Source organism: Pteronotus mesoamericanus, unplaced genomic scaffold, assembly GCF_021234165.1.
Source record: "Pteronotus mesoamericanus isolate MK-2021 breed Mesoamerican mustached bat unplaced genomic scaffold, CSHL_Meso_final contig_177, whole genome shotgun sequence".
NCBI lineage: Eukaryota > Metazoa > Chordata > Mammalia > Chiroptera > Mormoopidae > Pteronotus > Pteronotus mesoamericanus.
The window spans coordinates 3,634,683-3,659,218 of NW_026555073.1; the positions used below are offsets into that span (position 1 = coordinate 3,634,683).

Below are 24,536 nucleotides of genomic sequence, written 5' to 3' on the forward strand. Positions count from 1 at the left end.
TTATTTTTTTTCTCTAAGTAATAAAAGACACAATTACCTCTGGAGGGCAGAGGAGCCTGAGAACAAGAGGTTCATAAGAGCCTCTCCTGGGGAACAGAAGAGGAAAGCGCCCAGGAACCGCACAGGGCCTGCTAAGCGGCGCTGGAGGTCCCATGGAGCATAGTCTCCTGAAATGGTTACAGGTGTTTTTGGACATTGAGGAGGTGTCAAAATTAACAACAGAAAGACACAGCATCAACCCCAAGTGTCATAAAATAGGTATATTTTATTCCAACTCTGGGAAATGAAAAAAGAGAAGGATAGGGAATGTATCCTTCCACAAACCATTCGAATTTAGCTGGCATTCATTAGAAAAAGCTAAAGCAAATATATATGTGTTTATGTATTTATATATGCACATACATATTTTTTCAGGTTTCAGACTCCTAAGTGTTCACATATGTACTCTATTTTTTATAAAATACAATTCACCAAATGCATCCTAATACTACTGCTTCCGCCTCTTCACCAATCATTTCATACTGTGTGGACTGCATTTCCTGTTTGTGTTTAATCACTTATGGGATCGGTCAAACTACACATTCGAAGGTGTAAAGGATAAATCTGCTTTACGTTATGCTTTATGTGCCACAATTACCCATCACATGATTTCTTCCTCATTATTGGAACTTCACACATCTGTAATTCCCTATGTAGACTACTTCAGCTTCTAGTGCTGTACATATCTACATCTTCTGGATGGGACTGCCCGTGGTCCATGAGCTTGGGGTCCGGCACAAACTGTGTGGCACCTGATAAAGAATTAAAACGAAAAAAAAAAATTAGTCATTCATTTACCAAATGTATTGCGGGTACTAGGATTAGAGCAGCGCCAAAAAATTAAAAATCTCTGCCAACGTGGACATAACATTCCAGCTGGGCGAGACAGAAAATACGTTAAGTAAAAGAAACAATCTCTCGGATCATGGTGAGTGCCGGGCAGGAAAAGAACACAGGGAGAGGCATATGCAGTGCTGGCACGATTTGCAATATTAAGGAGGCCAGCCAGGGGAAGCCTTCTAGAAAAGCGACAGCTGAAGGAGGTGAAGGTGTAAGCCCTGTAGATATCTCAGAGAAATGCCTTCAAGGAGGAGAACAGAGCAGCTATAATAGAGCCGAGGCACGCTGGGGGAATCGCGAAATGGCCACTAGGGCTGGAACAGACCCAGCGAGATGTGGTGATGTGGTGCCGTGAGGGCAATAGGAAGATGGGATCAGAAAACAATGCAATGCTAGGCCCCACGGGCCGTAATGATGCTTTTCTTTTTGATTTTCAGTGAGAAGAGGAGGCTGCTAGGCAGTTTTGCGCAGAGGAGTGACGTGTGTTTTAGAAGAGACTAGAAAGGAAGAAGGCTTTCATGAGGGTAGCGGTGCAGGTCGTGAAAAGGGACTGGATTACTGGACTCCGAAGGTGGAGCGGATAGGATTTCCTGAGTGCGCTGGCTGTGCCGTGTGAGAGACTCTTTCACTTGGGAAACTACAGGAATGGAGTTGAGATTTACTGAGATAGGGAAAAATGTGAGAGAAGCAAATTTGGGGGGAAGACAAAGGGGATGTTAGGTTTTGGGCATGTTACATTAGAACTGCTAAATAGATATCTCAGTACAAATATTGAGTAAGCAGCTAGCAACGTGAATCTGGAGACCTCAGGAGAGACCTGGGCTGGTTTATAAATTTCAGTCTTAACCTGTATGTGCAATTTAAAACTATGGGGACTGCGCGAGATTGTCTAGGACCTCAGAGGAGAGGTCTAAGGACTCAACCCTTTGGGTACTCAAAGTTTTTGAAGTTAAGAGGATTAGGAGGCTGTAGCAGAGGAGGCTGACAATGAAGAGGAGGGTGACAATGAAGAGCCAGCCCGTGACGTAAATGTGCCCCTCACCCCAACCAAGAGCCAGTGGTATCCCAAAGGCCAAGCGCAGAGACTGCTGCAAGGAGGACGGACTAATCAATCGCCTGTGTTAAAAGCTCCGGGTGCACTGCGTGAGGTGGACATTGAGAACGGATTCCTGGGGTTACAAATGTGAGCGTCACTGCTCATCTTGATAAGCTGACTGCGTGCCTGGCAAGATGCCGTAATTTTCACGCACTATCTCAGGATACCACCCTGAGAAAGATAATGCTTTTAGATTATCCTTTTTTACACACAGGGACATTTTAATTTAGGGAGGATTAGGAACGACCAGTATCACTCGGCTGATGAGTGGTGGAGCCAGGAATGAATCTAAGTTTATCTGGCTGCAAACGTAACAACCCTCACTCTTCAGTAAAAGGGGGTTAGAGTAGTAATGTTGCCATATACTTATTTTTAGTATTCAGTATAATAATATGCACAAAGCTCTGCATGTAATACCCTGCGCGTGGTAAGTAGGCAAAAACAACTATTTTTATATTTATTTTGTGATATCAGGAAAAAATATTTTTCAGAAATTTGTTTTCATTTTAAATGTTTTTCAAAACCTGATTCATTTTTAAATGATTTTCTTACATTTGGGAAACACACCTTTTTTCCATAGGAAAATTTAATTTTCAGTTTTATGATGGAAACAAAGAGGAAAAATAGATTAAGATACAATGATTTATTTTACACCTATTGTTTCAGAAACATTTTCTATTTTATAAAATGTGATAAGCGTTTATGTAACATCACCAGCAACTATATTACAAACAACCAGGTCATTAGTAATCACTACCCATGGAACTAATACAGTTTAAGGCTTAATACTTCATCTTAGCGGGGTCTGCAGATAGAATTCATGTGACTTATGAAATTGGATGGGAGAAATTTGTCTTTATTTTCATTAACCTCTGACTAAAAATAGACATTTCCTTGAATAGTGGCTGTAGGAAACAAGTCACAATAGTATTAACAGTACCTTAGATTTTGTCACTAATAGAGATCACAGGTATTTTTGTATTACACTGCAGTTGCAGTTATCTTAAAATATTTAAACTTACCAGCGCTTCAAAATCCTGGCCTATTAGATCTTTTGTTAGATATTGTTGTTTAATACATTCAAAGGAGGTCATATATTACCATGTATTTTATTTTATGCATTTAAAAACATCCTTCTGAGAAGGGGCCCAGAGCATAAACAAAAAAGGTTAAGTGAGTGATTCTGCTTGCTCCTTTCTCAAATGTATCTTTCCTGCCACCTTGTGGCAGCCTTTGCTCAGTGCAAGTGAAAACTGTACTACAAAATAAGCATAATTTTCTTCTTTATCAGACATAGTATGAAAACTTTAATATACAGATCACCGGGGGTCAGCTGTTATTATTTTTAATGTTTTGACTGTCAGACATATCTTCCTGCCTCTTTACATGGCTAGCATTTGTCTGTTTGCAGGGTGGACACTGCATAGAAGAGCTGCAGAAGCTCCACAGGATAACTTCTGCCTGCCATGGAACCCTTTTCCTGTGACAGGTGAAGAGCTTATCACCTCCATCCAGTCAGGCACTGAACTGAGCTGCAGTTTCAGTAGCTCAGTCAGCTGATTCCCCCCCACTGCGCCCCTGGGCCCCTGGGCGCCCCGCCCCCCCCCCCCCCCCCCCCGCCCCCGTGCCTCAGGGATGGCACTTCCCAAGCCGTGTTGAGAGCCTGGGAACTTTGAGTCTCCCTCCCACTGAAAATATGTAGGAAATTCGGGTTTTGCTCTTCAGATGTTTTGAGATTTATTTAGTCTCTTGATCCATAAAAAAAAACCCCCTTGGCAAATATCACAAGGAGGGAGATGAGCCATGTATGGATGGCACGCTTCATTCCTCTAAATCAGGAGTCGGCAAATGTTTTCTGCAAAGGACTGACCAGAGAGTAAACATTTTTGACTTTGTAAACCAGAGGGTTTCCATTGCAACCGCTCAGCTCTGCCATCACCCTGTGAAAGCAGCCAGATTAACACATGAAAGACCGAGTGTGGCTGTGTTCCAGTAACATTTTATTGTTGTTACACCGAGGTCTGAGTGTCACAGAATTCTCACTTGTCAAGAAATAGTTTTCTTTTGATTTTTTTCGACCATTTAAATCATGGAAAACCAGTTTGGGCTTGTAGAATGTACAAAAATCGGCAGTGAGCCGTTTCTGGCACAAGTGCCAGAGTCCGCCAACCTGTGCTTCAGAGGGACGTTAATCCTGGGAGACTAGGACAGATTTTGACAAGAGGTCCATGTCACCACATTTCCACATTTTTGATTTCCAAAATAACATAATTTTTACCATAAATGTATATGGATGATAGGAAAAAACAAACTCATCCATATCCAGAGCCAAGAGATATATATATAAAACTATAAATATCTATAAATATCTATATATATCTATAAAACTATATATAGAGGGAGAGCTCACCCAATCTGTCCTGTAATGTGATACGTGGTGGCCAATGAAAAGAAATTGGTTTACTGGCAAATGGCTGTTACTGTAGTTAAATGATAATGATACCTTTTAACACTGATGGAGAAATTAAAATACTTGATGTTGTAGTTTGTGCTGTACATGTAATATTGCATTTAATCCTCACGACAACCATGTGTGGAGAATGCTATTATGGACCCTAGTTTATGGATGAAGAGACGGAGGCTTGAGGATTTTCGATCCATGTCTTCTTCTAAAGTGTGTGCTCATAATCACAACTGTTTCTGAGGTCGTGGACCTTTGGTGCTACGTGTGAAAGGTCGAATGGTAGAGACGGTGAATCCCAATGGCCTGCTGTATAATCAACCCTGCATGGTATATGATAAGGGTGGATGGTACTGGCATATTTTTTTCCTCCACATGTCTCCACAGAATGTTTTTCAGATACTGTATTATCCATGACAGACGGACAAAGGGTTCCAGAATCTAGATATGTAAGAAGAAACAGTCACTGGCTAGAGATGGTTTGGTCCCACTGCTAAACTATAGCACATTTTATCTCCACAAAGTTATTCTGGAAGTGACAAGCATTTAGAAAAGTGACTGGATATATCATATACTTGTCAGAATACAGTCAACTGTGCATGACTCAGAGAGAGTGTAAAAACTGTAATTTATGCCCTGGCTGGTGTGGCTCAGTGAATTGAGCTCTGGTCTGCAAACCAAAGGGTTGCTGGTTCGATTCCTAGTCAGGGCACATACCTGGGTTGTGGGCCAGGTCCCCAGGAGGGGGCGCACGAGAGGCAACCACACGTGGATGTTTCTCTCCCTCTTTCTCCCTCCCTTCCCCTCTCTCTCAAAATAAATAACATCTTTTAAAAAAAGATTACAACATATAGATGATGTATTCTATAATCGTCCACCTGAAACCCATATAGTTTTGTTAACCAATGTCACCGCAATGAATTCAATAAAAAAATAAATTAAAAAAAGAATGAGAGAGGAAGAGGCTAAATTGAGAGACTAAACTCTGTACATGACAGAAAGAACTTGTACTTTGGTGTCAGGAAGATCTAGATAAACACAACTAAACACAACTAAACATGACTCTGCTGCTCATATGCTGTATGGTTTGGGGCAAGTTATTTAAGTTCCCTGAGTCTCAGTCTCTTCATCATAAAGTGATTATAATTACATATACACCAGAGGTTTTCTTTTTCTTTTTGAGGAGGTGCTGAATAAAGGGCATCTGAATACTGAAATATTATCCTGATTTCCTAATTTTTTACCTCTGAGTTGGTCCTATTTCCTTTGCAGTAAGGCAGCTTAATGGGTAGTACCATTAACACTATACAGAGAGACAAACCTATGTAAGCCAGCGACTGGGGATTTGATGTGAATACATACTGAAATGGTATTAAATGCTGTCTTACCTTCTTACCGATCACAGTAAAACCATTGTAGTATTTCCCTAGGAGGTATGATGATCACTAATTGCTCCCAAAAAGTACTAATTGCCATTATCTAATACGAGCAAAGTTCTTAATATTATGATTGTTGGTATTTTTACTATTTGATATTGAAAGTTCTCCTAGTATCTAAACTACATAAAACTGATGGTAGAAGCCAAAACAGATAGTGGTAAATAGCGTAAGAAATGGAAGCTGATATTTAGTCCACGTAGTTGTGATTTGCATTTATAGCCTGTAAATTGACAGAATGAAGAAAGGCACATTTTTCTCCCACCTGATTAAAAAACTCACCTTTATAGTGATATTAAGTGCTAGTCTATACTCCCATGTGCGAAGATCTCTATTAAGAACTACATCACAATTAGAAAAGTCCCAGGTAACTGAATACCTCATAACCTAAAAATATATACAAACTACAGATATGAGAAAGGAAAAAATCACAAAAAAACACACAAGTGCCAAGTAATAATTATAACATTAGGAAACTTTCAGAGGCAGAATGAAAACAGAATTGTCCAAACAAACCTGAGGTGGATTCTGATTTGGTGTTCGTTTTCGATCTCAGTTCTGTTGGCGAGGCTGATGAGTGTTTCAGGTCTTGAGCTGGCTTTGCAGGCATTTCTATTTCAGCGGACCTTCCAGGCTGTTTACGAAAAATATTTTTTCCTTCATCAATAAATCATTTCATCAAAAGAATAAAATATCTTATAAAATTATAGCATGCAAAGGTATTATGTCCCTTCATCATTTTTTTCATTCTGTTCTTATAACTTCCATTATAAGCCAACACCCACCCAAACAAAATGTCTACTTTTTGGTCCACTTAAACTCGACCTTAGTTTTTTCTTTAGGTTCAGGAAGTGACTCCTTTTTTGTCCACAATGATTTAACTGCTTCATAAATCTGCTGGCTTGCTGCATATGCCTTTTTTCCGGTTACCTAATTAAAACAAAAAGTGAGATAAATAGCCTATTTTTAAGAGTTAAAAATACCAAATATTAAAAATTTAGGTCAGGTGTTTTATATTAACAAGTCAGAATCAATAGTGAAGATACAAATTTCTAGATGATGTAACACAAAGCCCCATTTTCTAAATCTTCTATGAAATATTACTTGCCTCATGAAAAAGGCTAAAAAAAAGTATACTTAGTTCAACACCAAGAGTACATCCTAGTGTCAACTGTGAACTTCCAGTGATAATGATGTGTCAGCGTAGGATCATCTGTTGTCACAAATGTTGTGAACCTAAAACTACTCTAAGAAAACACAGTCTTAAAACTGTATAGTTATCAGTCACATTGCAAATTTAAAACTATGTCATTTAAGAGGAGTTTGAGAAAGATAGTAGACAGAGAAGACAAGATTTGAAGATGCTACAAAGTTAATGCTTCTGGTTAAATTTTTATGTTGCTTTCTCCAGTCATAAAGAAAAAAAAACCATCAATGTATTTCTACAGAAAATAATCCTCTCTTTTTGGTAGAGACAGGAAATAAAAGTGAAGTACAAACGCTACAGCAGAGGCTAGGTTGCTGAATCCCTGAAGCCACTGCTAAACTTGCATTCACATCTCTTCCTATTTGAAAGTTTTCTGATTCCTTCTTTCCATTCTTTTCTCATCCTTTTGTGCGGCTCTAGAATGGGGCCCGTTCCCCCTGGCACACCCAGCCCGTGCAGAGCCCTCCCTTCGCACTGCCAAATCTCGGTCTGTTTGGGTCTGAAAAACTCTGCTGGCCTCACTGACGATTCCCTGAGACCCTGCCCCACCAAAAAGCTCCACGGGCACCAGGTGGGTGGCACCCAGAGTTGGTGAACCCTGGGACTTCTCCTGAGTGGCCTCAGGCCCTGAGTGGCACAGATTTTGAACCAGTATCAATCTGGTGAACAATCCTTGCTCCTACGTAGTGACTGAGCTTGGTCCTTCCAATGAACATCCAGGCCCAGCAGAGGCAACTAAAAACAGCAGACTGCTTAGTACCTCCGAACAGGCTGCTCAGGGCCAGACACAGACAGCATCTGACAAAGGCATACACAAGACTCCCTCCCAAGAGGCCCAGAACCAACACACTCAGTGGCAAACTTCAGACAACATCAGGGCATGATCCAATGAGCTTCATTAAGTAGCATATTAAAAGTGAAATCTTAGTAGGCACCAGACCCTACTGAAGTTAATTTTGCTTCGTGCGGTCAGCACCTGCAGAGCAGCTCATACAGGGTGGTTGAGGTCAACCCTAACAGTCACCCAGCCTGAGAGTCAGTCCCACGCATGAATGGACCAATAGCAACTGAGACTCAGTTATAAAAGGAGAGCTGACATAACCCTCACAAAGGACGTTCTTCAGTCATTCAGCTCCAGCTCAGGTGGTCAGGAGAATGTGCCACTAGGTCCTACAGGATACCTACTACATAAGGCCACCAACTACATAAGGCCACCGTACCAAGACTGGGAGTTGTAGCAGATATACCTAACACATAGAAACAAACACAAAGGCAGCCAAAACGGGGAGACAAAAAAACATGCTCAAAATAAATGAACAGGAGAAATCTCCAGGAAAAAAAGAGCTAAATGAAATGGAGGTAAGCAATTTACCAGATAGAGGAGAAAAAAATAACTGTTTGTAAGGATGTTAAAAAACTTAGTGAGAACTTCAACAGCTTGAAAAAAAACATAGAAACCATAAAAAAAAATACCTAGTCAGAAATGAAGAATGCAATATCTGAAATGAAGAATACACTAGAAGGCATAAAAGTAGGTCGGATGAGGCAGAGGATCAAATCAGTGATCTGGAAGACAAGGTAGTATAAAACACCCAATCAGAGCGGCAAAAAGAAACAAGATTTTAGGAAGTGGGAATAGTTTAAGGCATCTCTGGGACAACATAAAGCGTACACTATCTGCATCATAGGGACATCAGAAGAAGAAAAAAGGGAGCGAGGGATTAAGAACACACTGGAAGAAAATAATGACTGAAAAGTTCCCTAATGTGGTGAAGGAAAAAGCACACAAGTTCAGGAAGCACAGAGAGTCAGCGACAATGCAATGAGCGGAGCGCAAATAAAAGTGTGGCACAAACGCCTCAAAGATGGACGAGAATCTGTTGAAAGTGACCCACGTTCTGGAAGGCCTGCGACAAGCAGAGCACCTGAGATCACTGACTGTGTACGACAAAGATCGGCCACTGACAGTGTGAGAACTAGAAGCTGATCTGGGGGTTCCAAACACTACTGTGTCCAAGATTTTGACACAGGATCTCAGCATGAAACATGTCATAGCAAAATCCATTCTATGGCCTGTGCTCCCAGAGCAGAAGGAACATTGTGTTGCCGTTGCTAATGACTTGACTCTAAAACTTCTACCAATGAACCAGATTTCCTCAAGGTCATAACCGGAGATGGATCATGGGTCTACGGCTACGATCTGGAAACGAAGGCCCAGTCATTCCAATGGAAGTTGCCTGGTTCTCCACGCCTGAAGAAGGTGCGGCAATGTTGCAGCAAGATCAAGACCATGTTAACTTTGTCTTTTGAGTGGGAAGGTGTGGTCCATCACGAGTACGCCCCTCCAGGCCAAACAATTAGTAAGGAGCACTAACTACTTCAATGTTCTTCGTTGCTTGAGAGATGCAATATGACGGAAATGGCCACAGCTGTGGGCACCTGGTGATTGGCAGCTTCATCAGGACAACGCATCTGCTCATGCGTGATGTCTGGTGCAGTTTTTTTGGCGAAACATCAAATCCCCCAGGAGACAGACCCCACCCACAGCCCGGATTTGGCGTCCTGCAACTTCTGGCTTTTCCCAAAACTAAAATCACCTTTGAAAGGGAAGGGATTTCAGGCTGTTGATGAGATTCAGGAAAATATGATGGGACAGCGGATGGCGACTGGGAGACTGTGTGAGGTCCCAAGGTGCCAACTTGGAAGGGGACTGAGGCATCATTTTCCTACGCACAATGTTTCTTGTGTCTTGTATCTTCTTCAATAAATGCCTCTATTTTTCAATAGTACATGGCTGGACACTTTCTGGACAGACCTCATATGGTAAAGGTTTAACTATTTCCCCCCAAAACTAATTATTTTAACACATTTCTTGAATAATCCATTCCCTTCTGACACGCTCATCTGAAATTCCACCTTTAGCATACCTTCCTCCTGCCCTACAATACATACAGAGACATATTTAATATATTTGGTTTTGAACATTCTCTTTTGTTCTTGGTCTGTTTCATTGTCTATCCTGTAGCTTAGTATAGTTGCCAAAACATAGCAAATGGACAACAAATACTGGTTGAATGATTTTCATATTTACTCCAAATCCAGAGATGTTGTAAGAACTGCATTAAATTTCAAAACTTGGGAACATGTGTCATATTCTAACATTGAGTCATTTCATCCAGAAACAAAACATACCTCTAAATGTATCCAAGATAAAAATACACCCTTCAGTAAAGTTTAATAGTGTTTAAAAATAGGTTTTAAAACATGATTTGTTAAGTTTATTCCTAAGTGTTTCACAGTTTTCAGAAACACTATTATTCATTATGGAAGTTAAAAATTAAAATATTGTGAGGAAAAATATAAAAAGCAAAGAGTAATGCCATCTTGAAGTGTATTTCCAAAATGGTGAATATGTGGAGTGTTACTTTTATTTCTCAAAGGACCTTCTAGATATTATTTCGTACCTTTTTTAACATCATAGCCCCCTTGGAGAATCTCTTGAAAGTTATGATACCTTTCCCTCAGAAAAATGCACATATGGGAGAAGGGCTCTCATCTGTCTTTTGAGAGACTTGTCTCATTAAAGATGTCTTAAAATTTATAATAAATGATGTTCATAGAATGCTGAATATTCATTGCTAGTGGATATTCTCCAATATGCCCAAGTACTATCTTTCACAAGTGATTGGCATGCTTACCAAGAATAAGTTTTGTTTCCAAGTCTCCACATCAGTTTTACTATAATTAAACACTTCAAATGTAATAAAATAGGATGAAATATGACTGTGAAAGAACTGTCATTGTGTGTAGGAAAATTAAGCTAAGTACTTTGTAAAGAGTGAAAAGTGTATACTTTCAGTTGTATAACCCATACAGGAGTGAAATCATATGGTTCTTGACTTCTTCCATCTGACATTTCGTTTAGCGTGATATTCTCAAGGTCCATCTTTGTTGTCACAAATAGCAGCATTTCATCTTTTCTTATGGCTGGTTAGTATTCCACTGTGTATATTTACAACTTCTTCTTTATCCAATTGTCTATTGAAGGACACTTTGGTTGTTCCCATGTCTTGGCCACAGTAATTAATACTGCAATAAACATCGGGGTGCATATATATTCACAAATAAATGTTTTCAAATTTTTCAGGTAGACACCCAGAAGAGAGGTTACTGGGTGATATGGTAACTCCATTCTTAATTTTTAGAGTAACTTGCACACTGTTTTCCATACTCGCTGTACCAGTTTACATTCCCACCAGCAGTGAAGAAGGGTTCCTTTCTCCCCACAACCTTTTCAACACTTGTTAATATTATTACTTGTCTTGTTGATAATGGCCATTCTAACAGATGTGAGGTGGTATCTCATTGTAGTTTTGATTTGCATTCCCTAATACATATTGAAGTTGAGCATATTTTCATCTTTCTGTTGGCCATTTGGAGGTCTTCTTGGGAGAGGTGTCTGTTCAGGTCCTTTGCCCATTTTTTAACTGGATCATTTGTTTTATTTGTTATTGAACTTTATGAATTCTTTATGTATTTTGGAAATTTTTGAAGACCTTGATTACAAATATCTTCTCCCATTTGGCTGGCTGCTTTTTGTTTTCTTGACAGTTTCTTTTGCTGTGCAGAAGCTTTGTAGTTTGATATAGTCCCAATCATTTATTTTTGCTTTTGCTTCCCTTGTCTTAGAGGTCAAATACATGGGATATAAAACTGAGAGCCAAAAATGAAAAAAGTCAAACAAACAAAAACTCATAGAGAACAGTATGGTGTTTATCAGAGGAAAAGAGAGGTAAAGGTTATTACAGGATAACCATATGGTTACAGAAGGGGATCTGATTTTGGGTAGTAAACATACAATGTAATATACAATTATATACTTGAAACCTATATAATTTTACTAACCCGTGTCACCTAATAAATCTAATTAAAAAATTTTTTAAAGTAAAATAGCTGCTATCAAATTAGAGGTGATGAAGACAACTGTAAAAGGCTAGGGGAAATAATAAAACTCTGGGAGGATTCTGCTCTCACATTATTTACAAAATGTTCTTAAGTGCTCATTCTATTTTTAAAAAAATCTAAACTGAACGCAGGAGAAGACATATTGCAGATATGGCTAACTATAAGAAAGATGCTATGGCTCTTCAGCTAGGAGACCCATACTCATAAAAAAGTCCTACTTTAAAAGACAGAAAAATGAACACACACTTATGTTTTAAATTGATATACATATTTAGGATTTAAACAAACCTCTTGTAACATTTTTGATTAAATGCTAACTACTGACTTACTGATTCTGATAATATTAAATTAGAAGGCAGGTATTTTATAGATAAAATTTTTCATTTGGTTTCAGGTAGGTGAGTCACATTGTCATATGTAACACTTGGTGGATTCTACTATTGTATATATTCATGTCTAATACATATATAATATAGCATATATATACAATAGTAGAATTCACCGAATGTTACATATGACTATGTGACAATGTTATATGACAGTTAAAGGAAAAGCAAGGGTCCCAACTCTAGAAACTTAAGCAACAATTATTACTGAACCATACAAGAACTTTTAGGAACTCATATTAATAACAATTTTACCGTAGAAATGTTAATTTAAATATCAGCAATTCTTTTTTTCTCTTTCTGTCAAAGTAAAATAGAATTTAATGCTTCATTTTTTTTAATTAAAAATAAGACACCTAATATGCATGCTATGATCCTGGTCTTAGGAAACTGTGTCTGCCTATTCAACCATTCATTTTTCTGTCTCTATGTAGGCATGAGGAAATGACTAGAATAACATCCTAACAAATGTCAACACTAATATTTTTCTTAATGGAAGGATTTCAGTGGGGTGGGTTTTTTTTTCCTACACATTTTCTTCAATGCTTAAATTATTTAAGGATGAGTAGGTGTCGTTATAAAAAACAACATGAGATCATTACTGTAGACTAACAAAAAGAGCCAGGGGCCGTTAGCATGTCCTGGGGAGAGACATGGACAGGGAAGTATGACACCTGCAGTTGCAAAGAGCCCCACACGAATCAGTCACTGTGAAAGGTCTCCCGGACCACAGTTTCCTTGCCAGCAAATGAGAAAATGAAGAAGCTGAATGTAACGAGCAAAGGTTTCTCGCAGCGCTGATATTAAATGAATTTAAGTCGCCAATTCCTGCATAAATTGTAGAAAATGTTTAAAAAAATAAATGTATCATTTCATCCGTCAATTATATCAAGTATAACCAGACGTAATGAATAATGCTCTTTTCGTCTGCTGTAAGCTTTTATAATTTGATTACATTACAAACTACACAGGGCACCATATCCTTGACATGCTCAAAATACTGAACAGGCAGTTTTATCTACACCCACAATGGAAGGGATGCGGTAATGACACTAAAGGACAGAAGGTCCTTCCGGTAACACTAAACACGGCCTCAAGTGTGAGGCGAAAATGTTCAATGTTGGTAAATTAAGGAAAGAAGTAAAGGAAGAAAAAACTGCATATCCCAAAGCTCTCCTCCTCGCTCCAAATACACGTTAAAAGTAAAACAAAATAAAATACTGACACGAGCTGTTCAAATTACCAGGGACATATCTGGATTTGTAGGTGAGCTCACAAGAAAATAACAGAACAACTCTAACATGGAATTTCACAGAAAACGTTACTGAGTTCCGGATGGTTTCGCAACTGTCTGTTATCTTGTCTGGGCAGCTACCAAGTGGCTGTTCCTTGCATTATGTTAATTTGCTCAGCTGACAGCTACCAACAGCTGTAATTCTCTGTTAATTAAAAATCGAATTTCACATAGCTCTACAACACAGCGGCATTTATCCCCATAAATTGTAATTCAGTGTCTCTGAACTTAATCCTCAAATCAGCATTTATAGTGCTGAATTACACTGAGACAAATTCACCCTAGGTATCTGGGATGGTCATATGTTAGACGCTAATGTGATTTTGCCAATATAAGAGTTGCTAACTATATTTTTCTGAAAATTAAATGTTGCACATACTGTATGACATTGAAACGCTGCCACACCCCAAGAGTTTAAACAAATACTAAAACGCAGTTTTCATTCAGAGAGAACTTACCTTTGCAATGATTACGGACTGGACTGGGTAACAAACACTTGCTCCTAATGTGGCCAGTCCCAATGGATAAGCAATTTTCTTAAATCTAGAACCTAAGAAATTCAAACAAACTATTAAATTCCTAACACATGCTACTAGGAACTTGATATTTCTATAATTTTTATATTCTCTTTGTTCCCATTAACGCTATCATCCTGTTAAATTGCTCTTTAGGTAATAATTCCCATCAAGATCATAGCTACGTGTCCTTAAGGGTCACAATTCAATTAATACCCCTTAGTTGTCATATCCAATTTAAGAAAAATATTCTCAGTCTAACATGATAATTACTTACACAGAGGGGACTGATGATTTTTCTCTTTTTTAAAACTAGGTATTTTTTTCATGTCTTAAACCATGTTAAAACTTAAATGGACCTTTTTTGATTAAGTGTTTAGGAAGGTGAAAGATCTAACTAACTAATCAGCTCAGTACTTTAAAAAGTACAAAACTCCTTCATGTCTCCAAGTTAGAATACCGAAGTAATAATTTAATAATTGCAAGTAACCGAGACCTAACCAATCAATTCATTTCTAAAAGTGTCTCATCTAAGCATCTAGGGGTCATTTTCAAACTTTTCTGGACAGCACAATTCTTTTCCAAATAAATCTGAGAGCTAGGACATCAACAGGAACTTCCTATACACAACTATTAGCTTAAAACCACTCCGGTTCGCTTGCGGGGCGGAAGCCCTGTATGGCGCCCTCCTCACAGAACCTTTCCCTTTTCCTCACGCCACTTGCACGGAGCCGCGGGTTCTGTGGAAGCTGCTAACCCAGCACTGTAAGCCAGAGCTTAGCCCCAAATATGTGTCTTTCAATGCTTGCACTCTGGTTACCTTGGACTCTGTAAATATGATCTAAGCAATTAGAAGACGGAATTTCTAATTGGAGGTCCTATCTTTATTTTCTGGCTCAACTCGTACAACCCTTAATTTAAAAATGAAACGACCTATCTGATATATCAGTAAAGATTAAGGTGAAAAATACCTGGCAATGTCTGCGGGCTAGTGTACCTACAGGCGAGGGAAAGCAAAAAGAAAAAAAAAAAACAAGCGGTATTCCTGTGTCTGGTTTTAATGTTCGTAGGGAGCCTTCTACAGTCTTGTCTGCAATAGACTGAGCTCGGACGAAGTGTGTAGGTTTGCTGCTTCGCCCTCCGGTATAGCTTTTCTTTACATGGAGACTGGGTTCTGTGGTATTGAAAAAGGGGTCTAGGTGTATTAAAATATGTCCGAAGTCGCTCCTTTACTCTAATCTTGCTCACTATTATTCCAGTATCCATAGTCTGCTTCTTGACTGTACCGACCTAACATCTCTTGATGCACGTTTCGCTGACTCAGCCAGACTCCCCTCATGTCCTGCTCCTCAACTGGGACGGCAACAGTTCTATCCGATGTGTCGCCTTAAGTATTAGAAAGACTGCCATTCATCCTCTCTTTACTTGAAGTGAAAGGCCAGTCTACAGTAAAATAAACTTCATTTTGGGTTCAACAGCCCTGGAGTGATAAGCAGGAAAGAGCTCTAGATACAGTCGGTAACCAGCTAGTTACTATTTCCTATGAAACCACGGTGTGATTTCTTTCCTCTGGACCTGTGTGTGTGATCTGGAGGAAGGTTAGACTAAACCAACAGCTTTCAAACTTTTTAAACCATGACTGATATTAAAGAACACAATGTACCCTGACCTATGGCCTCTCTTCCCCTCCCCCTTGCACACACATTCATTCTCATTTTCTCGTCCCTCTCAGTTCTTACCCACACTAAGGACGAAACAGTCTGATGTTTGCGATTCTCTTCTATTTTATTTTTAACACATGCTTCCTGAGAGCAGCGTATTTATTTCACGACCCACTAAGATTTGCAGTTTGAAAGACACTGGGTTATATTATTCTGGCTTTGACAGTGGGAGATATTGTGACTGACCTAAGGAACATGTACCTTACAAGTGGATTATCAGTTTCTCTTTGAGAACTGAGTAGTATGTTTTGGCAAATTTCCTTCAAAATTTAATGTTTTGAGCCTTTTTGTTACATATGGTGATCTTGGGCTTCGATTTTTTTTTTCCTAACAAACACATTATAATATGTATTCAATTAGAAGGTGTTCACAGAGTTAGAATAAAAATGGGGTATAAGGAGCCATTAATATTAGTTATAAGGAGAGTGTAAGGTCTGTTGGGATACGATGTATATGCTACAGTTAGAATGCTGTGATATTCTCATAATTCACATAGGTTTTGTATCTGAGTAGGTATAATTGAACTGAACTTAAGGAATAAGGGTGGGCAAACCAACCGCCGCATTATCCCATATCCGATTCCAGACTGGTTCAGAGCTGTGACTGCCCACGCCATGTAATTTAGTTTGGGGACAGCAACTGGTAACTGAGTGGGGGACAGAGGATGAACGCAACATGACCAAAATGGCGACTCATCACAGAGCTGCATCAGCTCGATAATGGCTTGGCTGAGGAGAGGAAGCAGTAATGCTTGCTGAGAGTGGTTCTGTAACTAGAGGGGGAAGACAGGCAAATACAAACGAGATTCTTTAACTCAGATTCATCGAAATTGCTGCACGTACCCAGGGTTCATTCTTTTTGTTGCCTGAGCAGTATACCTGTGCATGGATGTGCCACAGTTTAGTTTACTGTTGGCAGACATTTAGGTTGTCTCCAACTTTGGGAGACTATGAATTGAGTTGCTAGTAACATTTGTGAACAGGTTTTGCATTTATCCAGGGCCAGTCCCCAGCACTGGCATGACTGGGTCTCACGGTAAATGCATGTTTAACTTTATGACAAACTTGTCAAACTCTTGTGAGAATGACTGTACCACTCTGTTTTCCCACCAGAGAAGTTTTTAGCTGCTCTACATTCTCAAGTATACTTGGCATGGTTAGGCTTTTTAAGTTTAGACATTCGAATAGGTGTGTAGTGGTTTTCGTTTGCATTCCTAATAACTAATGATGTTGAACGCCTTTTGAAATAACTATATTCTTGAAAAGAAAAAATTGTAATAAAAGTAATCATGCTATACTATAGAATCTAAATATTTTAAGGTAGCCTATCCTAATAATATTCAGTAAAAGATAGGAGGTTTTCCTGTGACAGTAAAATTCAGAAGTTAAAATAATGTATTTGAAAAAGGGGATATATATCTATTTTTCACCCCTACCTTTTCTTGCTGACAGCACGCCGGCCAATCCCGAAACGGTAATCACGCCAAGTTTCGGAAGAAAATCTCGAGGTGGATTCTTCAGGTAAACATATGCATCTCAAGAAATCAGTTAAAAATTAATATAAATGACTTGTTGCAACTGGATGTTCTACATAGTTAGGATGCACAAAAGCTAGAGATAACAGCAGGTGGTTTAACTAATCTTCAAAAGAGCAATACAAAATAATGATTTCGAGGCCCATCTTAAAGAGCTAGTTACAATGGTTACTTGCTACACATTTAAATCTTCCTTCCATAGCTGATTTCATGGTATTTGTTTTCTGTATAATACAGGTTATTATTATTACCCTTTAATGGAAGAGGATGCTAGATTCCTACCTTGATATGGATTACTATGAAGCAAATTCCTGATTGTCTAAGTATTATATGCCTACGATAGAAATGCTTCTGGCCTTATTTGCTCAAACTCTGGTAGGATCCAGTAACCTTAGGGCCATTGTCGATCTTGGTTAAGACCAAGCTGATCAGGATGAGAAGGAAGCCTAAACAAAAAGCACATGGACAGTGGGCAGGAGTCCGGATTTCTTGGCTTTTTATACATTTAAATTATATGGGTTCTACGTTGTCCAAATCCACACTCTCCCATCGTACGTAATTACGGGGTTGGCCAAAAAGACCGTTTAGTTTTTCCATAAAAGACACATTTTTTCCATAAAAGACACTTTTTTTCCATTTTCACCAATAACTTCATTGATTTGGATGTTTTGAGTATTTGACATTTTGGGTGCTGCTAACCATCTTCCAGTACATAAGGGAGCTCCACAGCAAGGAACTATTTGGCCAAAATGTCAATAGTACCAAGAAACTTGGCAAACCGCTTTTGGCAAGTTTCATCAGTCACAGCACCTTCTCCACACACTGCACAAATCTTTTTTTGTGTTTCAGTTGCCTTTTTACCTTTCTGGAAATAATAAAGCCAAATAACAGGCCAAAAATGTTGCATATGTTCTTCCATCTTCGATATTAAAATGGCTGCACAAAACTTCGCCAATTTTGGTAAGTTTTTAATAAATGCAAGCTGATATTGACAGATGTCATGATACAACCTAACAAAACTGTTTTGAATAAAGTTAAAGACAGCTAAGCGCTACTGGGGCCATTGTATGGAAAGAGCTAAATGAACTTTTTGGCCAACCCAATATTTAATGGCAATCACTAATTTAATTATATTCCTCAAGACTGATGAGTAATTTGGAATTAATTCCCACATACATTAAGCAATGATAATACATATACTGGTCATCAGTATCTGGAGACTTTTAAAATTTTAGCTGATCTTTGTGTCCTCTACACATTTATTTTGACAACTGGCTTAGGCCAAAAATATTAGGAAGCTCTATCTGCTGCCAAACACCATTATCAAACTAAAGACTCAAATACAATTGCTTTCCAACATTGGCTCAAATATTCCATGGCGACTGATTGGTATAGCATTTCCTAACAATCAATTCAAGATACTATGTATTTTAATAGCAAAAAAAAGCATTTATTTAAATTAATTGATGACAATGGAGATATGTTTCTAATTTATGCTTTATGCGTATGTAATAGAAAACAGACGTCAGTTTGAGTGCAGGTGCAGCCACTTACTAGCTATGTGGTCTTGGTAATCTACTTAATCTTTCTAAACCCCAGTTTCCTCATCTGTAAAAGGGGAATAATTATAATACCAACAGTCACAAAATTGCGGCCAAAATTAGATAAATTATGTAAAATACTTATCATAGTGACTTAGTATATAATAATAGCCAAGTAAATTATAGTTACAATTGCTTTATTTGTATCGTAAACTGCTACGCAGAGTATCTTTACAGTTGCTAAAACATGATAATAGATAATGTACCATTTTTATTTTTCTCACATTTCAACCTTGCAAGTTAAAAAGACAACAAAACATTCCTAATTATACATGGTTCACTCACGTACCTTTTCCGAATTGTACTGTATCCATTATCCCATTTTTCATAAAGATATAAACACCCTAGGCAAAACGGGAAAAAAAGACACTTGCATTTTTGAAAATGTTGATATTAGATTAAGTAGTTGACATCTCTGAGATTGTTTTAAAATGTTGACTTAGCATTGCATCCAAATCTAAATCTGACTTTCTTATTTATTCACCATGAGGATATTTGTGGAACTTAGCTTCTCTTTATTTCTTGCTTTTCATTCTATTTAACATGGATAATATCTGTTTACTATTTTCCTCATATTGAACAAGTACTGCCTATGAAATAATCAGAGCAGCACATATAAAACTTACTGAAGCAATATGAAGATTTATCATCTTATTTTATAATGGCCTAGAAAATTGAATGGAATTTAAATAAGCCATAAAGAGAAGCATATTTCAGCTTAGAAGCAACATCTGATTAACAAAGACGCAGTGGCAACAGCATAATGATTTGTGGAGAAAACAACAACAAAAAGCCTAAAGAAAAGTTCACCTCCTCCCTTTTTTAAGTGCGCATTAGAATGAGGAAAAACTCTAACTAAGACATTCATCTTAGGATAGATGTTGTGCTACACAAGCTAGGGTTCATCCTGTTTTTAAACAGCAACATAAATTCTTTACAAATCAAGATTAATTAACCCACGGAGGGAGTAAAGCTTTAAATCAAAGCTTTCCTTTTACCTGTTTCCAACTAATTCATTTTAATGCAAGAACTATTGTTGCACATATTTATTGAGTGATAGATTTTATCTCAATTATCTCAGAAGAAAAATGAAGGCATGAAATGATTTATCCCTGTTAATTGCCCACAGTTGTGCTGTATTCCACTTGGAAGGAACCAGAAAACACAATCTAACTATATGATCTCCTTGTCTAAAATAGCTGCTGTTAAGCAATGAGATAAAAACAACAAGAGATTTTCAAAGCAAAGAAAATAGAAATGAGTATATCAGATGGGAAAGGAATAAGTTACTGCTATTGAGAAATCTTGATATTAGTAACTTTGTCTCACATATTTTCAGGTGCTCAGAGATGCACAGGTTCATTCTGCGCATCATGTTTTCAGACTGTACCAATGAGCACTGGACAAGGTCGCCACCGAACTACTTCTCTTTAGGGACTATCTCTTGAGAAAATTTCATCGTCATATACCTATTGACTAGCTGATTGAGAAATCACGTAACTGTCGAAGAAGCAAACCAGTCACTTCTCTTGGAAAATTTTCCTTCGCCGCATTTAGGAATTCACTTCTACCACTGGGGGTCACTGCTACCTCAATTTCAAAGCCATGCAGGAGTAGGAGTAGAAATTACATTGTCCCTAAAGGACTCTAAGTGTAATGTAGAATACAATTTGAGTCGCAAGTAATTTTTAGAGAAAAATTAGAGAGGAAACATTGTTTACACTGAAGATGAAATGCATTCAAAAGTGCCCTTCTTTAACCTAATTGTTTCAGGATATTAAAGAATATAAAGGTCTTTCAGTCTTAAATTGGGTGATAGTTATAGTAGCAATTTAAGTATCTCTCAGGAACAATTTGCCTCACAGAAAATAACTTTGACAACACTATGGAAAATTAGGTCTCAGGAGACTAAAGTGTGAATCATCCAGCTGCTGAAATGATTCAGACCTTAATTAGTTAAGATATTTCCCTCTGAGATTAAACTATTAAGAACATGTAGTACAACTAGTACTGTTAGAATTTTGGACAGGCCAAAAGTTTTAGAAATAACACCGTATATTCATCAGACATTTTACATATACTTTAGAATGACAGGCGTTCACAGATTTGGTATTTCAATCAGATCATTTGAATTTTCTTTCTAAAAAGAATGGATTAGAAACAAAAAAGCACAGAGGGTCGCAGGTGGATAGGTGAGATTTGAAGGAAATCTGTATAGTTGTTAGGTCAGAATGATGAAAACAACGGTACCAACACTACCATTATGACGCTAACACTGGACCCATGTTGACGTCATGATACTGAAACATCGATATTGTGTCTGCTGCTGGGTAATGCGGACTGAAGGCTAAGTATTAAAATAAGGGGAATTCTATTTTGGTCAATAACTGACTGGAGTCAAATTGGTCTTATGAGCTAACAAAATATGTGAAAATTTTGCTCAGTCACATAAGAAACAATTCGGAACTAATCTCAGAACTTCGTGTAACAAGCCAAGCGATGTTTTATAGATGCTAGGTGACATAAATTCTTGTTGAACTACTTTAATCTATGAAGTAGTGGTATAATAGATTAAATAGGGCCACAAATTATTTGCTGCTGCTTGTACTGAGGGGTAGCACTTCTCCCCCTTTCTTTAAAACGGGACTGGCCTTAGTGACTTCACAAAACAAAGCTTTAGAAGTGACTTTCTTGGACATGTGAGGACAAGTAAGAAACCTGGCAAATTCTGCCTAGGGCCTCTCGGAACGTTTTCTATAGCAGCCCTGAAATGCCTATGTAAGGCATCTGGCCACCTTGCCTGACAGGCCATGTCCCGGTGCTTTGGTCAACATTCCCAGCTGAGCCCAGCCTTCCAGCATCTGTGACAAGTTGCTCGAGATGACAATGAAGCTGTCTTGGACCCTCGAGATCAGCCTGTTCACCTCGTGAATGCCACTGAATGACCTTTGTGAACACCACATGCAACAGAAGAATCACCTGTCTGAACTCCAATCAAGTTTCTGGTTTGCCAAATCATAAAATATCATAGAATGGTAGTTGTTTTAAACCACTCATCTGGAGGTAGTCTGTTACACATCGCTGGCTAACCGGAACAACTCGTGTGTAATACAAATCAGAAACCTCCAATATTGACCAACTTAGAATAGACTTACCTTGCACCAGCCAATGTAACGACCCGTTGTAGTGCGGATGGAGGCAAAGCCCATTTGTAATTTACCAGGCTGTTCTTCAATGTATTTAGACTGGAGAGGTGGTGAAGTATATATGGGGAGCTATAGGCAAAAAAAAAAAAAAAAAAAAAAAAATCACTTCATTTCAAAAATGTAAAGTAGCTGAAATTACTTTTCCAGTAATATGGCAGAACAGGAAACCTCATCAATATTCCTCCTAAAAACAACTAAAAATACTGATTATACAAGGTCTGTCCTGAAGGTATCCAGCCATGTACTATGAAAAAGAGAGACATTTATTGAAGGAGATATAAGATACAAGAAACATTGTACATAGGACAAGGGTGCTTCAGTCTCCTTCAAAGTAGGCACCTGGGGACCTCACACCATTCTCCCAGTCGCCATCAGCTGCCCTAACGTATTTTCCTGAAAGTCATTGATGGTCTGAAAGCTCTTCCCTATCAAAGGTGAGTTTAGTTTTGGGAAAAGGCAGAAGTCACAGGGTGCCCAATCTGGGCTGTAGGGGGGCTGAGTCCCCTGGGGGATTTGATGTTTTGCTAAAAAACTCTGCACAAGATGTGATGCATGAGCGGGCGTGTCATTGTGATGAAGCTGCCCATCACCAGGTGCCCGTAGCTGCGGCCTTCTGAGTCATCTAAATAGTTTCCATGGAGGAGTGTTCAAGCTTCACACAAAATTGGATGCAGATTTGTTGCTCTCCTCGCTCAGTCATTTTGAATGTGACGGCCACACAGCACACATGCGCACTCAATCGTGTCTACCGCTCCCACTGACTAGGACAGTGACGTCGTCCTTGTTCACACACGCGCCTTCCAGTCCGCTCTCCTTGGCTGCCAGCTTACGTCGATGTCGGGCAAATCGTTCTCATATTAAAAATGGCTGGATTTTTTCTGGACAGACCTTGTATACGTATTTTTGCTTTATTCAATTTTTTGAGGTGACATCGGTTAATAAAATCATATAGGTTTCAGGTGTACAATTCTATAAAACACCATCTGTATGCTGTATGGTGTGTTTATCATCCAAAGTCAAGTCTCCTTCCATCACCATTTATCCCCCTTTTACGCTCTTCTCCCTCCTCCCCCGATTTTCCTCTGGTCGTCACCACACTGTTTGCTGTGTCTATGAGTTTTTTGAGGTTTTCTTGCAATCCCTCCACTTTTCCATGAATTCCCGCAACCCCTCTCGCTCTGACAGCTGTCAGTCTGCTCTCTCAGTCCGTTTCTATTTTGTTCGTTAGAAATTATGATTAGATTCAGTAAGCTATAAAATGACATTTAAATTAAATCGAATGAAAGTAACTATAACTCCCAGATCAGTATTTTCCTTTGTTATTTATTTGGTGCAAATAAGCAAATAACAAGAAAATGAGTCAAACTCCTATCATAGAAATATTGTAAGAAGAAACATTCAGTGATGGCTGACCACATACACACACAGCTGACTGGCAGCCATTTTACAGATCAGAATACTTCAAATGTCACTGTTTTAAAAAAGAATCACCCCAGGGCTCTCCAGAGTTTCCTAATAAAGAGATACTCAATTATATTCACTAGATGGTACTTAATAACGCAGGAGCATATTAATATTTTTAAATGTTTAAGAAGAATTGAAATTAAAAAAAAGACATTCTGGTTAGCCCCAAGTTTACCAGGAGATTCAATTAAGCAGAACACCTCATTCATCCAGTGTTTTGGTAAGTAGAGGCTTTGTTGTAAAGAGATGTAAATAGACTGATAATTCACTTTACACAATAAAACTAGCTTCAGAAATTCTAATTTTATAATTTAGAAATATGCAAATTCAGTTACTAGGGACAAATGCAAGTTACTTATCTTCCTACCTAGATTTTGAGCTTTCCAAAGATGGAGTGTCAAGGTGGGCTTAAAAACATCATCCCTCTAAGACTAAAAAAGGAGAAAGAATACTGAGAGCAAGTTCGTAGGGAAGTGAATCTATCCTAGACTGCTAATAAAAATTACTAAAACTTGACATTATCATTATTATTATTAAGTGCTTAGAACAGTGCCTCGCACGCATGCAAAAGGAGCTCTGGAAATAATTTTTGTTAACTTTTATGCATGTCACCCTGGCAATGTATTGATATTTTTCACATATTTCGACCTACAATTTCTAGAAATTTATTTTAAGGAAATAGTTAAAGTATGACATACAGAGTTATGTACAAAGTATTTTAATAAAGCACTATTACAGAAAACAAATTACTGGAAATATGCCAAACTTTCT

At 38.4% G+C, this 24,536-nt stretch overlaps 1 protein-coding gene across 1 annotated transcript in view; it reads right to left on the minus strand.

The window, feature by feature from the left end:
- Window positions 1–255: 255 nt before the first annotated feature.
- Window positions 256–24,536, minus strand: part of APOOL (apolipoprotein O like) — a 38,361-nt gene continuing 14,080 nt past the window's right edge. The window contains exons 3-9 of the mRNA XM_054566648.1: window positions 22,251–22,370; window positions 19,385–19,439; window positions 17,396–17,494; window positions 14,183–14,274; window positions 6,698–6,802; window positions 6,389–6,506; window positions 256–791 (exon numbers count right to left, since the gene is read on the minus strand). Coding sequence (XP_054422623.1) covers window positions 703–791; window positions 6,389–6,506; window positions 6,698–6,802; window positions 14,183–14,274; window positions 17,396–17,494; window positions 19,385–19,439; window positions 22,251–22,370 — 678 coding nt within the window. The 3' untranslated portion in view covers window positions 256–702. The remainder of the gene's footprint in view (window positions 792–6,388; window positions 6,507–6,697; window positions 6,803–14,182; window positions 14,275–17,395; window positions 17,495–19,384; window positions 19,440–22,250; window positions 22,371–24,536) is intronic.